Source organism: Ranitomeya variabilis, chromosome 2 (assembly GCF_051348905.1).
Source record: "Ranitomeya variabilis isolate aRanVar5 chromosome 2, aRanVar5.hap1, whole genome shotgun sequence".
NCBI lineage: Eukaryota > Metazoa > Chordata > Amphibia > Anura > Dendrobatidae > Ranitomeya > Ranitomeya variabilis.
The window spans coordinates 174,275,404-174,293,494 of record NC_135233.1 but is presented as its reverse complement, the minus strand read 5'-3'; the positions used below and the strand labels follow the sequence as shown (position 1 = coordinate 174,293,494).

General features: G+C 43.9%; 1 protein-coding gene and 1 pseudogene across 1 annotated transcript in view; both read right to left on the bottom strand.

Annotated features, from left to right (window-relative positions):
- The window catches only part of SMOC2 (SPARC related modular calcium binding 2), a 640,791-nt gene that overhangs the window by 422,635 nt on the left and 200,065 nt on the right, over window positions 1–18,091 (bottom strand). Inside the window, exons 4-5 of the mRNA XM_077283220.1 lie at window positions 11,867–11,966; window positions 1,416–1,463 (exon numbers count right to left, since the gene is read on the bottom strand). Coding sequence (XP_077139335.1) covers window positions 1,416–1,463; window positions 11,867–11,966 — 148 coding nt within the window. The remainder of the gene's footprint in view (window positions 1–1,415; window positions 1,464–11,866; window positions 11,967–18,091) is intronic.
- LOC143808921 (serine/arginine-rich splicing factor 9 pseudogene) lies at window positions 2,299–3,477 on the bottom strand (annotated as a pseudogene).

Here is an 18,091-nt window from a genome sequence, read left to right as displayed (position 1 = left end):
GTATAAACCAGGAAAGGGATAGAAAAAGATATCCAAGGAATTCATAATGCCAGTCAGCAGCGTTCAAACTGTGATTAACACATGGAAAATCAGGGGCTCTGTAAAAACAAAACCACGGTCAGGTAGACCAACGAAACTGTCATCCATAACTGCCAGGAAAATTGTTTGGGATGCAAAGAAAAACCTACAAATAACATCAGCGGAAATACTGGACTCTCTGAAAACTAGCTGTTTCAAGATGCACAATAAGGAGGAACTTGAAGAAAAATGGGCAGCATGGTCATGTCTCCAGAAGAAAGCCATAACTGCGCAAATGCCACAAAGTATCTCACCTACAATACGCAAAACAGCACAGAGACAAGCCTCAAAACTTCTGAAGCAAGGTAATTTGGAGTGCTGAGACCAAAACTGAACTTTTTGGCCACAACCATAAACGCTACATTTGGAGAGAGGTCAACAAGGCCTAAGATGAAAGGAACACCTTTCCTACTGTAAAACACAGAGGTGGATTGCTGATGTTTTGGGGATGTGTGAGCTACAAAGGCACAGGAAACTTGGTCAAAGTTGAAGGAAAGATGAATGCAGCACGCTATCAGCAAATGCTGGAGAAAAATTTGCAGTCATCAGCCTGTAAGCTGTGCATGGGACATACTTGGACATTCCATCATGACAACGATCCAAAGCACAAAGCTAAGTCGACCTGTCATTGGCTACAGCAGAACAAAGTGAAGGTTCTGGAGTGGCCATCTCAGTCTCCTGACCTCAATATCAATGAGCCACTCTGGGGAGATCTCAAGAGGGCAGTTCATGCTAGACAGCCCAGGAGCATACAGGACCTAGAGGCTTTTTGCCAAGAAGAGTGGGCAGCTTTACTGTCTGAGAAAATGAAGAACCTCATCCACAACTACCACAAATGACTTCAAGCTGTCATTGATGTTAAAGGGGGCAATACACGGTATTAAGGAATGGGGTATATGAACTTTTGATCAGGGTCATTTGGATGTTTTGGGTAGTCATTATGATTTAAAAAGAGAAAACACAGTAGTTTGACAATAAATGGCTTCACCCAACTACTAACCAAGAGTGGAGAAAACGTTTTGCTGTTATCATTCATATTCCCTGATAAAAGGCCAAGAAAGCAAAAATTCTGCTGGAATATGTAAACTTTTGAGCACAACTGTATGTGCAACCACATTTGTAGTTTTTTCAGACGAGCAGTCCATATTACAACTATAGCTACAGTCAGAATAAATACAATACCATTATAGGACTAGTAAACTCACTGCATACAGAAAAATAATGTATTAAGAAAATCAAGAAGAACTTCAACATTTACATTCAATTACAATGTAAAGTTTACTTCTTTATGCCCTAGCTCTGCGGAATGTCTCTCAGTTAAACAAAATAACCAATACCTGATTTTCCTGTTCCTTCTTTCTGGGGAAGCCTTTCTGTTATTGATCCTAAAAAGGAAGCATTTTCTTTTTTAAATAGATTTAAATCAAACTCCCAATTTCTGCAAATTGCAATGGATCTTTTCTAAACATGTATTAACAAAAACTGCATTTACCATTACATATTGCAAGGAAAAAAATTATTGAGTGAAGTGGGATTAAAATAAAAAACAGTTATACGACACAAAAAATAGTAAATTTTACAATATTCATACCACTATAGAACTGCTTCTGACAATACCATTTTAAATAGATCCTACACATCATAATAATATCAAAAAAGGCAAAAACAAAAGATGTCATGTGCAGTAAGAATAGATAATGGCCACCGCCTGCAGTAGAACACCTCGCTTTGAAATTATTAAGCTCATCACTATAACAATAGGAACATTACCGAATTTAGGATTTGAATGTAAGCTATTTCATTTTTTCCCCTTTTTCTAAGAGACATAATTAAAAAAATTATAATTTATCATAATGAAATCACGGCTTGTTTTCCACAAGACATGTAGTTTTGAATTACATCATTTACTTAATCCCACCGTTGCCTACACTTAAGAGGATCTGAGGTTGTTGGTTGTAATAATCACCTAGGCTGGTTAATGATGCAACTATTTTTTATTCCTTACATCCATTGTCTTACAGTAACTCCGGGTAGATGGTCAAAATACAATGCCCCCAGTCCACAAGATGCCAACCCAGGGCCAGCAGTTCCACTGCCCCATACCAGGGAATACCCACTGTCTCCCAAATGTTGTCTGGCCCACTGCTTTTGTGTTTCCCACCAGTATAGTCTGTAGACACAGTCCATGCTCCTCCAGACGACGGATATCATGACGGCAGCACGTGTATCCCACTCCTGCCAACAACAACATATCATACAGTCCCAACGGTTCTCCAAATATCTTTGTGGGTTCAGGAAAGATATATATCTTTGTACCGTGTTAGCCAGTAGATAGAAAAATATTTCGAATTGAGAGTCCTCAGTGGTTTATACCTTTTAATGACTAACTGAAAATATGGTAACAAATTGCAAGCTTTCGAGACTACTCAGGTTTCTTCATGAGACACAGACTAATACAAAGTCTGAAGAATCACATATTTATGCACAACGGACATAGAAATACTGCAACAGATAAGACATGTGATGTGAACCAGAACTACCATTATGGGAGAGTGATAAACAGTTATGTCCATAAATATTGAACAGTTCATAGATAAGAAGTGTGAATGTTTTATTGTCTTCTGATTGAGGTCTTGTTCTGTGTTGTGATGCCCCCACAAGGTCTGAGGAGCAAATTCCTTAATTGATGTAAGGAATTTTTACAAAACTTTGTATCATCCAATTTCCTCAAAGCATATTCCATGTCTTGCTTGTGAATAAACTCCATAATCCCCATTCCATCCTTGTGTACATCAGCATAACAGACATCACCAGCTTCTCTAATATGATCTTTCAGAGTCTGCCAACTCCCCAATGGGGGAATCCCTGAGATGAGGACTCTGTATTCAGATCGCTGGGATGAGTGTCTGTTCCTCTCATGGGGTCCTCCATATCCTCCTCCTGATCCCTGGTTTGACGTGGGAAGCTCCACACATACCCAACAACAACCAAACTTGTATCCATTGTGTCCAACTATGGCGTCCTCCGCATTCCATGGATCCTGGAAGCTGAATAAGGCGAACGGTGTGGTGCTGCCCCATGGTGATTCTTCAGCTCAATGTACCGATGAAACAGCTCCTCCTGCTCTTTCTACCATACATCCACAGGTAAATTGTCGACATAAATCCGCCTATCCCCAGAGCGCTGACCCCCAGCTAGGGGGATGGTCACTTGGCAGCCTAATAAATGGTCTTCCTAGGGTACAATATCTGGGCTGACCAGGGTGATGAAAGACCCAGTGTTCAAAAGTCCCTGGGCCTCCTCCCTGATGTAATTTGCCTAACCCACATCATGTTCCTTCTTAGTAAAAGGCATTGTATTTTGTGCATTATTCACCACTGGCGGGGGATTAGTCTGCATGCTGACATTGCTCTGTTCCCTCTCGGCTGGCCCAGTGTGAACAGGTCTTTGGCTTTGGGTTACGACATTGGTGCCCAGTGGCACACCATGCTTGATCCTAGGTTGTTTTCCACTAACACATCTACAGGTAGGTGCCGCACTACTCCTACATCCAGTATTCCATGACTGTGACCCCAGTTTAAATGTAGTCAGGCCCCCCAAATGTTCTTGATCGATGTGACTAAGGCGCCAAGTTTTTACTTTAACTCCTTCACCCCCGGAGCTTTTTCCGTTTTTTCTTTTTCGGTTTTTGCTCCCCTCTTCCCAGAGCCATAACTTTTTTATTTTTCCGTCAATATGGCCATGTGAGGGCTTATTTTTTGTGGGATGAGATGTGCTTTTGAACGATACCATTGGTTTTACCATGCCGTGTAACAGAAAACGGGAAAAAAATTCCAAATGTGATGAAATTGCAAAAAAAGTGCAATCTAAAACTTGTTTTTTGTTTGGCTTTTTTGCTAGGTTCACCAAATGTTAAAACTAACCTGCCATTATGATTCTCCAGGTCATTACAAGTTCATAGACATCTAACATGTCTAGGTTATTTTTTATCTAAGTGGTGAAAAAAAATTCCAAAGTTTGCTAAAAAAAAAAAAATTGCGATACCCGTAGATTCTCCAATTTTCGTGATCTGGGGTCGGGTGAGGGCTTATTTTTTGCATGCCAAGCTGGCATTTTTAATGATACCATTTTGGTGCATATACGTTTTTTTGATCACCCGTTATTACATTTTATTGCAATGTCGCGGCAACCATAAAAACGTAATTTTGGCGTTTTGATTTTTTTTCTAGCTACGCCATTTAGCGATCAGGTTAATCCTTTGTTTTTATTGAAAGATCGGGCGATTCTGAACGCGGCAATACCAAATATGTGTAGGTTTAATTTTTTTTTAATTGTTTTATTTTGATTGGGGCGAAAGGGGGGTGATTTGAACTTTTATATTTTTTTTATTTTTTTATATTTTTAAACACTTTTTTTTTTTAATTTTGGCATGCTTCAATAGCCTCCATAGGCGGCTAGAAGCATACACTCGCCTCTGCTACATAGAGGTGAAGCACAGATCACCTCTATGTAGCAGAAATGCAGGGTTGCTTTGAACGCCGACCACAGGGTGGTGCTCAAAGCAATCGGCCATCAACAACCATAGAGGTCTCAAGGAGACCTCTGGTTGTTATGGCAATGCACCGCTGACCCCCGATCATGTGACGGGGGTCAGCGATGCGATTAGCTCCGGCCGGGCGGCCGGGAGCGCTAGTTAAATGACGCACTATTCCGTCAGCTGGCAGAAAGGGGTTAATGTTTTGAATGACCCCATTTATTGAAAAAAAAAGTAATAAAAATGACAATTCAGGAGAAATAGTGAAACAAATAAGTACATTTAGCCATTGCTTCTTAGGTTTTGCTTCTACGATATTTATTGTAATTATAGTCTGTAACATGACATTCCAGGACAGTACAATTACAGTGATGCTAAATTATTATTAATTTATTGGCATAGAGTAAAAGAGAAAAAACTGGTATGTGTTGCCATTTTCAGAGCCTGTAACTTTTTAATTTTATTTTTCTGTTGATGAAGCCACTTGAGGGCTTGTTTTTTTGCATGCTGAGCTATAGTTTTTAATGTATCTAATTTGGGATAAATACAATATTTGATTAATTTTAGTTGCATTTTTTTTAAGTGTGTTGTATCGACGGAAAAAGCAATTTTGGCATTTTACTTGTATTTATTTATGGCCTTTAACTTATAGTTTAAATCATTTTATACTTTAACCCCTTTCTGCCAGTAGATGTACCATTCCATCCATGTGACCCGGGCCCTACTTCCCATGGATGGAATAGTACGTCATAGGCGATTGGCTGCGCTCACGGGGGGAGCACGGCCGATCGTTGCCGGGTGTTAGCTGATTATTACAGCTGACATTCGGCACTATGTGCCAAGGGGCGGTCACGGACCGCTCCCGGCACATCAACCCCCGGAACACTGTGATCAAACATGATCGCAGCGTTCCGGCAGCATAGGGAAGCATCGCGCAGGCAGGGGGCTCCCTGGGTGCTTCCCTGAGACCCTCGGAACAACGCGATGTGATCGCGCTGTTCAGAGGGTCTCCTATCTCCTCCTCCCTGCAGGCCCCGGATCCAAAATGGCCACGGGGCTCCTTCCCAGTCTTGCAGGGAGGTGGCTTGCAAGCGCCTGCTCAGAGCAGGCGTCGGCAAGCCTGGAGCACTGCCCGTCAGATCGCTGATCTGACACAGTGCTTTGCAAAGTGTCAGATCAGCGATCTCACACTATAGGCTGATGTCTCACCCTGGGACAAAGTAAAAAAGTATAAAAAAAAATATTTACATGTGTAAAAAAAATAAAAAAGATAATAATTCCTAAATAATGAAAAAAAAATATTGTTCCAATAAATACATTTCTTTGTCTAAATAATAAAAAAATAATAAAAGTACACATATTTAGTATCGCCGAGTCCATAACGACCCAACCTATAAAACTGTCCCACTAGTTAACCCCTTCAGTGATCACCGTAAAAAAAAAAAAAACGAGGCAAAAAACAACGCTTTATTATCATACCGCCGAACAAAAAGTGAAATAACGCGGGATCAAAAAGACAAATATAAATAAACATGGTACCGCTGAAAACATCATCTTGTCCTGCAAAAAAAGAGGTACCATACAGCATCATCAGCAAAAAAATAAAAAAGTTATAGTCCTCAGAATAAAGCAATGCAAAAATATTTTTTTTTATATAAAATAGATATTATCGTATAAAAGCAACAAAACATAAAAAATGATATAAATAAGGTAATGCTGTAATCGTACTGACCCGAAGAATGAAACTGCTTTATCAATTTTATCAAACGTGGAACGGTATAAATGCCCCCCCCGAAAAGAAATTCACGAATTGCTGGTTTTTGTTCATTCTGCCTCACAAAAATCGGAATAAAAAGCGATCAAAAAATGTCACATGCCCGAAAATGGTAACAATAAAAATGTCAACTCGTCCCACAAAAAACAAGACCTCACATGACTCTGTGGACCAAAATATGGAAAAATTATAGCTCTCAAAATGTGGAGATGCAAAAAACTTTTTTTTGCAATAAAAAGCGTCTTTTAGTGTGTGACAGCTACCAATCAAAAAAATCCGCTAAAAACCCCGCTATAAAAGTAAATCAAACCCCCCTTCATCACCCGCTTAGTGAGAGAAATATAATAAAATTTCAAAAATGTATTTATTTCCATTTTCCCATTAGGGTTAAGGTTAGGGTTGGGGCTAAAGTTAGGGTTAGGGTTGGGGCCAAAGTTAGGGTTGGGGCTAAAGTTAGGGTTAGGGCTACAGATGGGGTTGAGGCTACAGTTAGGGTTAGGGTTGGGGCTACAGTTAGGGTTAGGGCTAAAGTTAGGGTTAGGGTTGGGGCTGAAGTTAGGGTTAGAGTGTGGGCTAAAGTAAGGGTTAGGGTTGGGGCTAACGTTAGGGTTAGGGCTACAGTTAGGGCAGGGGCTACAGTTAGGGTTGGAGCTAAAGTTAGGGTTAGGGTTGGGGCTAAAGTTAGGGTTGGGGCTAAAGTTAGGGTTAGGGTTTGGATTACATTTACGGTTGGGTTTAGGGTTGGGATTAGGGTTAGGGGTGTGTCAGGTTAGGGGTCTGTCAGGTTAGGGGTGTGGTTAGGGTTATGGTTGGGATTAGGGTTAGGGGTGTGTTGGAGGTAGGGATGTGGTTAGGGTTGGGATTAGGGTTAGGGGCATGTTCGGGTTAGGGGTGTGGTCAGGGTTATGGTTAGGGTTGGGATTAGGGTTAGGGGTGTGTTTGGGTTAGGGTTTCAGTTAGAATTTGGGGGGTTTCCACTGTTTAGGAACATCAGGGGCCCTCCAAACGTGACATGGCGTCCGATCTCAATTCCAGCCAATTCTACATTGAAAAAGTAAAACAGTTCTCCTTCCCTTCCGAGCTCTTCTGTGCGCCAAAACAGGGGTTTACCCCAACATATGGGGTATCAGCATACTCAGGACAAATTGGACAACTTTTGGGGTCCAATTTCTCTGGTTACCCTCGGGTAAAAAAAAATAGGGGGGCTAAAAAATCATTTTTGTGGGAAAAAAATGATTTTTTTTATTTTCACGGCTCTGCGATATAAACTGTAGTGAAACACTTGGGGGTTCAAAGTTCTCACAACACATCTAGATAAGTTCCTTGGGGGGTCTAGTTTCCAATATGGGGTCACTTGTGGGTGGTTTCTACTGTTTAGGTACATCAGGGGCTCTACAAATGCAATGTGATGCCTGCAGACCAATCCATCTAAGTCTGCATTCCAAACAACGCTCATTCTCTTCCAAGCTCTGCCATGCCCCCAAACGGTGGATTCCCCCCACATATGGGGTATCAGCATACTCAGGACAAATTGGACAACAACTTTTGGTGTCCAAGTTCTCCTGTTGCCTTTGGGAAAATACAAAACTGGGGGCTAAAAAATAATTTTTGTGGAAAAAAATGATTTTTTATTTTCACGATGTTAGGACTGGTGGAACGCACTGTGTTAATATAACGATAGTAAAGGTGCGTTTGGAGCCCGGGGTCCACCATGCAGGAGTGGGTCCTGCTGCTAGGTAATGGCGGCACCATATGACGGTACTACACCAGAATAGACACGGGTTCCATCACCCTGTCTGTACAGGAGCAAACTCTGTTGCTTCACAGAGTTGCAGGGAATCAAGGAAACGCTGTGCCGTTAGCTGTCACAGGGAGCAGCAAATGAATACTAGTGGTATCCCTGCAATTCACCCCTACTATGCTGGTGCTTGATCCCGCTCTGACCCTAGGTGGCTTTTGAGCCCACGCCTGAGGACGCCCTGAGCCAGATGCAGAGATCGAGCGGGAGTTCCCACCCTACACTGACCGATTGTCAGGAGTAATTGAAGATAGCTGCACAGAGTGCGTACAGTACGGCACTGGTGGTCACTGCTGGTTAGACGCAGTACAGTTCGTGCTTTGTGTATAGATTAGCCCTGTCAGGCGCTAGTTAACTCCAACATTCGTGAGCATTCAACATCACTAGGAATGGGAATGATTAAGGAGCAATCACCAGAACAGTCATACAAACACACACACATGATAACATGCGGCCATGCGAACCTTTTATAGCTGTAGCTCTCCAGGACCTTCCTAGTGGACCAATAGGAGCTGCTACAGGACCTGAGTGTGTGACCCCCGCCTTCCAACGAGAGGCATGCTGAGAAGGAGAAAAGCAGGACTTAGTCCCAGAAGCGCCTGCTCGCCGCTGAACAGTACTGGTTATAATGGCTGAACCTGAAAGGCTAGCAGTAACCAAACGCGCAGTATCTGCCTGAGCCAGGTGCTGGGATCAACGTCTCTGCTGAGCAGGCTCCACTGCGGCTGGAGGAGAATGAGAGACCGCAGCGGAGGTGGTTCGAGATTCCCCCTGTGTGGCGGCGGGAACTCGACACCTATAATTACCCCCCTCCTTGGACCTCGCTACGCTCCAAGGCAGCAATAAGCTGCGGAGCCCGAATGTGCTCAGCAGGCTCCCAGGACCTGTCCTCTGGGTCATAACCCTTCCAATCCACCAAGTAGAATATTTTGCCATGTACCACCTTATATCCCAAGATAGCGTTCACCTCATAATCATCCGTAGACGAACCAGATGACTCAGAAAACCGGGACATGTGAACAGGCTTTAGAAGGGACACATGAAAGGTGTCGGTGATACCTAGGCGTGGAGGAAGGGCCAGATGGTAGACCACAGGGTTAACCTGTTCCAGGACCTTGAAGGGACCCAAGTAGCAAGGTGAATGAGCCACATAGTGTATGTCCATTCCCCAATGGTAGATGTCAAGAAGAAGAAAGATCTGCCATGTCAAATTTCAGGAGGCACAATTTTGTGTTTTTAATGGCCCGGGTGTTTGTTGCTTTCCCAATTGACATATAAACATAAGGGTGAATGACCTCGGGGAGATCAAAATATCCAACACCGTGGAGACTCCATCACTAGTGTTGAGCATTCCGATACTGCAAGTATCGGGTATCGGCCGATACTTGCTGTATCGGAATTCTGATACCGGGATTCCGATACTGTAATGGTATCGGGTATCGGGTATCGCAACAACATATGTGTAAAAGAGAGAATTAAAATAAAAAAAATCGCTATACTCACCTCTCCGACGCAGCCGGGACCTCAGCGAGGGAAGCGGCAGCGTTGTTTGTTTAAAATTCGCGCGTTTACTTGGTTACGTGAAGTCCCGGCTTGTGATTGGTCAGGGCGGCCATGATGCCGGGACGCGGACCAATCACAGCAAGCCGTGACGAAATTACGTCACGGCTTGCTGTGATTGGTCCGCGTCCCGGCAACATGGCCGCCATTAACCAATCACAAGCCGTGACGTCACGGGAGGCTGGACACGCGCACTTTTTAAAATGCATTTAAAAAGCGCGCGTGTCCAGCCTCCAGTGAAGTCCCCGGGCTTATGATTGGTCACGGCGCCATGTTGCCGGGACGCGGACCAATCACAGCAAGCCGTGACGAAATTACGTCACGGCTTGCTGTGATTGGTCCGCGTCCCGGCAACATGGCCGCGATTAACCAATCACAAGCCGTGACGTCACGGGAGGCTGGACACGCGCACTTTTTAAAATGCATTTAAAAAGCGCGCATGTCCAGCCTCCAGTGACGTCCCCGGCTTATGATTGCTCACGGCGCCATGTTGCCGGGACGCGGACCAATCACAGCAAGCCGTGACGAAATTACGTCACGGCTTGCTGTGATTGGTCCGCGTCCCGGCAACATGGCCGCGATTAACCAATCACAAGCCGTGACGTCACGGGAGGCTGGACACGCGCGCTTTTTAAAATGCATTTAAAAAGCGCGCGTGTCCAGCCTCCAGTGACGTCCCGGCTTATGATTGGTCACGGCGCCATGTTGCCGGGACGCGGACCAATCACAGCAAGCCGTGACGTAATTTCGTCACGGCTTGCTGTGATTGGTCCGCGTCCCGGCAACATGCCCGCCCTGACCAATCACAAGCCGGGACTTCACGTAACCAAGTAAAAGCGCGAATTTTAAAGAAACAACGCTGCCGGTTCCCTCGCTGAGGTCCCGGCTGCGTCGGACAGGTGAGTATAGCGATTTTTTTTATTTTAATTCTTTCTTTTACACATTTATATGGTTCCCAGGGCCTGAAGGAGAGTTTCCTCTCCTTCAGACCCTGGGAACCATCAGGAATACCGTCCGATACTTGAGTCCCATTGACTTGTATTGGTATCGGGTATCGGTATCGGATTGGATCCGATACTTTGCCGGTATCGGCCGATACTTTCCGATACCGATACTTTCAAGTATCGGACGGTATCGCTCAACACTATCCATCACGTGTTTCTCAACGCAGTGATCCAGAACACTGCCCCCACACTGATGAGGGGCAAATACCCCAAAACAGCTGTCTGTGGATGGATACCATGTTTTGGCATAGGTGGTTTTCCTTTATTGGATGCTGCCCTTCCCGTGGTTGTTCCTTCCTGGTGAAAGACCTGATATTCATTGCTTGCGTTGAGAAACACGTGATGGTGTCTCCGCGGCTTTTCTACATGCATTTGCATATTTCCCATTAGGGATGGGGGCAGTGTTCTGGATAACTGCGTTGAGAAACACGTGATGGTGTGTCCACGGTGTTGGATGTTTTGATCTCCCCGAGGTCATTCACCCTTATGTTTATAGTCTTTTCACCAGGCACTGCTCCTAATAGCCAGTTTCCTATTCCACACTGATGAGGGGCAAATACCCCGAAACAGCTGTCTGTGGATGGATACCATGTTTTGGCATAGGTGGTTTCCTTTATTGGATGCTGCCCTTCCCGTGGTTGTTCCTTCCCAGTGAAAGACCTGGCTATTCATTGCTTGCATTGAGAAACACGTGATGGTGTCTCCGTGGCTTTTCTACATGCATTTGCATATTTCCCATTAGGGATGGGGGCAGTGTTCTGGATCACTGCGTTGAGAAACACGTGATGGTGTCTCCACGGTGTTGGATGTTTTGATCTCCCCGAGGTCATTCACCCTTATGTTTATAGTCTTTTCACCTGGCACTGCTCCTAATAGCCAGTTTCCTACTCCACACTGATAAGGGGCAAATACCCCGAAACAGCTGTCTGTGGAAGGACACCATGTTTTGGCATAGGTGGTTTTCCTTTATTGGATGCTGCCCTTCCCGTGGTTGTTCCTTCCCGGTGAAAGACCTGGCTATTCATTGCTTGCGTTGAGAAACACGTGATGGTGTCTCCACGGCTTTTCTACATGCATTCCCAATTGACATAACATAAATATTTCTAGCATTAACTCACCTGGGCACCGGGGAGTTTTATGTACGACTGCTGTCCCGCTCAGAGGTCGTCCATTGGAAGATACACACCAACAGTATCCTGTGTAACTGTGACACTGGATCTGTAAACAAGCCGAATAATTACATTGGTTATTAAACTATATAATACAAATTAAACAAAATGATATATTGACTGTTTACTAAGATTTTTAAAATAAGGCTATGTGCCCACGATGAGCTTTTATCTAATTTTTAATGTTGCGTATTTTCGCTGCAGCAAAAACGCAGAGTTTTACAGTACCACCTAAGTGGATGGGAGATATAGAGATCCCATGCCCACTGTGCTTCTTTATTACCCTGCGTAAACTTGCCTGCGGTTCATTTTTCAATACGAAGCATGTCAATGTCTTTTGCAGGGTAAGTCAGGTTTTCTGTGTGGATTTTCCCCATACTTACATTACATGCGAAAAATCTGCAGGTAAAAAACGCACCTGCATTTTTACTGCACTTACGCAATGTAAATGCATCAAAAATGCATGTAATGCACACCTAAGAATGTCCAGTTTGTCAGTGGGGTCAGTAATGGTGTGGGGAGGCATTTCTTTGGAGGACCGCACAGAACTCCATGTACTAGCCAGAGGTACCCTGACTGCCATTAGGTAACGGGATGAGATCCTCAATCCCATTGTGAGACCATATGCAGGTGCAATGGGCCCTGGGTTCCTTCTGATGTATGACAATTCTAGGCCTCATGTGGCTGAAATGTGTCAGCAGTTCCTGCATGATGAAGGCATTGATGATGTGGACTGGTCTTCCCGTTTCTGACTTGAATCCAATAGAGCACCTCTGGGACATCATGCTTTGTTCCGTCCACCAATGCCATGTTGCACCACAGACTGTCTAGGAGTTGACTGATTCTTTAATTCGTGTTTTGGAGGAGATATCTTATGAGAACATCTGCCGCCTTATCAGGACCATGCCCAAGTGTTATATTGGAGGTTATAAGGCACGTGAAAGCCAAACACACTACTGTGCATCATTTCCTTTTCTTGAGGTATTCACACTGAAGTTGGATCAGCCTGTAATTTTATTTTACACTTTGATTTTGAATATCATTCCAAATCAAAACCTCCATGGGATATTAATTTTAATTTACATTGATCATTTTTATGTTTTATTGTTCTCAATGCATTCCAATATGTAATAAAGATTTGCAACTGTAATATTTAATTCAGTGATATCTACGATGTGGTATTTTAGTGTTTCCTTTATTTTTTGAGCAGTGTAGATTGTGAATACCATGTCGCATTTGCAAAGCCCCAGATATGCCAAAGCAGCAAAATCTCTCCACAAATGACAACATTTTGAAAACTGCATCCTCAAGAATAAAGACTATAACAATGTGCTGTGAAAATGAAAAAAAAAGTTTTCTTCATTAACCCCTTTCCGACATCGGCCGAAATAGGACGCCGATGTCGGACTCCCTCCCTTTGATGTGGGCCCCGGTGGTGAGCCCACATCTTTCCCGGCACATGTCAGCTGTTTTGAACTGACATGTGCCCGGAACAGCCGCAGGTGGAATCGTGATCCACCCATGGCTATTAACCCATTAATAGCCGCTGTCAAACGCTGACAGCGACATTTAACATGCGCTTCGGGCAATTGTGCCGGAAATCCGATCATCGGTGACCCCATCACGTGATCGCAGGTCACCGATGGGTTGGCATGACAACCAGAGGTCTCCTGGAGACCTCTATGGTTGTCACTGTTGGCTTGCTGTGAGCGCTGCCCAGAGGTCGCCAAGTCTGTAATTCAGCTACATACAGGCGAACTGATCATTGCCTGTATGTAGCTGAGCCGATCGAGTTATGGTAGCGCCTAGTCTCCCATGGAGACTACTGAAGCATGCTAAAAGTAAAAAAAAAGTTTTAAAAAATATAAAAAAAATAAAAAAAAATAAAAAGTTCAAATCACCCCTCTTTCGCCCCATTCAAAATAAAATAAAAAAAATCAAACATATACATATTTGGTATTGCCACGATCAAAATCACCAGATCTAGCAATAAAAAAGGATTAATCTGATCGCTAAACGGCGTAGTGAGAAAAAAGTCAAAACTCCACAATTAAATTTTTTTGGGTCGTATTAAAATGCAATAATGGGCAATCAAAAGATCGTATCTGCACCAAAATGGTATCATTAAAAACATCAGCTTGGCACGCAAAAAAATAAGCCCTCATCCAACCTGAGAAAAATGGAGACGCTACAGGTATTAGAAAATGGCGCATTTTTTTAACAAAGTTTGGAAATTTTTTTCACCACTTAGATAAAAAAGAACCTAGACATGTTCAGTGTCTATGAACTCATAATCATATTAGCAGGTCAGTTTTAGCATTTAGTGAACCTAGTAAAAAAGCAAAACAAAAAACAAGTGTGGGATTGCACTTTTTTTGCAATTTTACCGCATTTGGAATTTTTTTTCCTGTTTTTCAGTACACGACATGGCAAAGCCAAAGGTGTTGTTCAAAATTACAACTTGTCCTGCAAAAAACAAGCCATCACATGGCCATAACGACAGAAAAATAAAAACGTTATGGCTCTGGGAAGAAGGGGAGCAAAAAACGAAAATGCAAAAATGAAAATCCCTCCAGGGGTTAAGGGGTTCTATTGCTGCTTTCACATTAAATTTTTCATTTCCACAAGAGTATTAGGAAAAGATGCTCCATAAATATATTTGCCCCATATAGTGCTGCAGAAACGTTGATTATGCCCTATAAGATGCTCCATAAATATATTTGCGCCATATAATGCTGCACAAACGTTAATTATGGCCCCATAAGATGCTCCATAAATATGTTTGCCCCATATAGTGCTGCAGAAACGTTGATTATGGCCCCATAAGATGCTCCATAAATATATTTGCACCATATAATGCTGCACAAACGTTAATTATGGCCCCATAAGATGCTCCATAAATATGTGTGCCCCATATAGTGCAGCAGAAACGTTGATTATGCCCCATAAGATGCTCCATAAATATGTTTGCCTCATATAGTGCTGCAGAAACGTTGATTATGCCCCATAAGATGCTCCATAAATATATTTGCCCCATATAGTGCTGCAGAAACTTCGATTATGCCCCATAAGATGCTCCATAAATATATTTGCCTCATATAATGCTGCACAAACGTTGATTATGCCCCATAAGATGCTCCATACAGACACTTGCCCCATTTGCTGTTGCTGCGATAAAAAAAAAAATCACATACTCACCTCTCCGGCGCTCAGGCCCCCGGCACTTTCAATATTCACCTGCTCCTCGCTCCAGCCGCCGCTCCATGTTCAGCAACAGCACAGATGCTCAGGCAGAGGGCGCGCACTAACTATGTCACCGCGCCCTCTGACCTCAGCGTCACTGCTGAAGACGGAGCGACGCCAGAACAAGGAACAGGTGAATATTGCGCAGTGCAGTGCTCCCCTCCCCGTTATACTCACCTGCTCCTGGCACGGTGCAGTCCCTGCTTCCCCAGGGCGGCGCTGCAGCTTCTCCCTGTACTGAGCGGTCACCGTTACCGCTCATTACAGTAATTAATATGCGGCTCCACCCCTATGGGAGGTGGAGCCGCATATTCATTACTGTAATGAGTGGTACCATGTGACCGCTCAGTACAGGAAGAAGCTGGGGTGCAGGGGAACCGGAGACCTGCAGGGACCGCGCCGCCAGGAGTAGGTGAGTATCTCAGTGTGGTGGCGGCAGAATGCCGCCGATGAGGAGCCTCCTTGGACGGCCGCATCATCAGGCGGCTCGGTGGCACCCCCTGTCGGCTGTGCCCGGGGCACATGCCCTGACTGCCCCCCCCTGGATACGCCACTGACCACAGCAGTGTTTTTATACTTTTCTTCGTTAAATAAGATTTGGTTCAGAAGCACGTTAAGTAGAATGAGGTGTACTCAGGTTGGAATTCAACTGACAGTGGAATGGAATGGCTGTCAGACATGTAGAGAAGCTTATTTTTATATAACTGTGCAGTGGTCTCTTAATTTAATACAGTGGATACAGAAACTATTCAGACCTCTTTAAATTTTTCACTCTTTGTTTCATTGCAGCCATTTGGTAAATTCAAAAAAGTTCATTTTTTTTCTCATTAATGTACACTCTACACCCCATCTTGACTGAAAAAAACAAAAATGTAGACATTTTTGCAAATTTATTAAAAAAGAAAATCTGAAATATCACATGGCCATAAGTATTCAGACCCTTTGCTCAGTATTAAGTAGAAGCACCCTTTTGAGCTAGTACAGCCATAAGTATTCTTGGGAATGATGCAACAAGTTTTTCACACCTGGATTTGGGGATCCTCTGCCATTCTTCCTTGCAGATCCTCTCCAGTTACATCAGGTTGGATGGTGAATGTTGGTGGACAGCCATTTTCAGGTTTCTCCAGAGATGCTCAATTGGTTTTAGGTCAGGGCTCTGGCTGGGCCAGTCAAGAATGGTCACAGAGTTGTTCTGAAGCCACTCCTTTGTTATTTTAGCTGTGTGCTTAGGGTCATTGTCTTATTGGAAGGTGAACCTTCAGCCAAGTCTGAGTTCCAGAGCACTCTGGAAGAGGTTTTCATCTAGGATATCTCTGTACTTGGCCGCATTCATGTTTCCTTCAATGGCAACCAGTTGTCCTGTCCCTGCAGCTGAAAAACACACCCATAGCATGATGCTGCCACCACCATGTTTCACTGTTGGGATTGTATTGGGCATGTGATGAGAAGTGCCTACTTTTCTCCACACATACTGCTTAGAATTATCACTAGGGTTGAGCGACTTTGACTTTTTTAGGGTCGAGTCATGTTTCGCGAAACCCGACTATCTGAAAAGTCGAGTCGGGTGAAATCGGCCGATTACTGCGTAAACTCGGGGATCGGCCGGAAAACGAAACACAATGCACGTCAATGGGAAAAAGTATATAAAATAAAACATCTCTCTCTTTCTCTCTCCCCTCCGTCCCAGCACTGAAAATTTCGTTTTAAACATTACAAATCCCTACAGCGCACAAGCGATAAGATGGCGATGGGCGTACACGCCCCTTAGACCTATGTCATCACTCTGCCCACGCTCCTTCATTGGCTGAAAAAATGGCGCTAAACGCGTCATACAAAACGCGACTTTGGCGCGAAGATTGCGTACCGCGTGGCCGACCCCACACAGGGATCGGGTCGGGTTTCATGAGACGCCGACTTTTGGCAAATGAACGATCCGTTTCGCTCAACCCTAATTATCACCAAAAAGGTCAGGTCTATCTTTGTCTCATCAGACCAGAGAATATTATTTCTCATAGTCTGGGAGTCCTTCATGTGCATTTTAGCAAACTCTATGCATGTTTTCATATGTCTTGCACTAAGGAGAGGCTTCCATCGGGCCAATCTGTCATAAAGGCCTGACTGGTGGAGGGCTGCAGTGACAGTTGACTTTGTGGAACTTTCTCCCATCTCCCTACTGCATCTCTGGAGCTCAGCCACAGTGATCTTGTGGTTCTTCTTTACCTCTCTCACCAAGGCTCTTCTCCCACGATTCCTCTATTTTGCTGGGTGGCCAGGTCTAGGAAGACTTCTGGTGGTCCCAAACCTCTTCCATTTAAGGATAACAGTGTCTAGAAAGCACTGCAGAATATTATGGTGCTATGTAATTAGTTATAGTAAATATATATTCATTTGTACAGAAAATATTAGGGATGGGTGAGGATGCAGGTGGTTATGCAACGATATGGTGGAATGAGGGTTACTGCAGTTTTTACTCTTGTCAGAAGAGGTAGGTCTTCAGATTCCTTCTGAAGGTTTCCATGGTAGGCAACAGTCAAATCTCTTGATCTCTTGGAGTAGAGAGTTCCAGAGTAAAGGGGATGCATGGGAGAAATCTTTTATGCGATTGTGGAAAGACAAAATAAGAGAGGCGTATAGAAAGAGATCTTGTGAGGATCAAAGGTTGCATGCAGGTAAGTAACGGGAGACTAGGTCACAGATGTATGGAGGAGACAGGTTGTGGATGGCTTTATATGTCATGGTTAGGGTTCTGAACTGGAGTCTCAGGGCAATGAGGAGCCACTAAAGGTATTGACAGAGAGGAGAGGCCAGAAAATAGCGGCGGGACAGGAGGATCAGTTGGGCAGCAGAGTTTAGGATAGATTGGAAGGGTGTAAGAGTGTTAGAGGAGATGCCACAAAGCAGGAGGTTGCAGTAGTCAAGGAGGGAGATGAT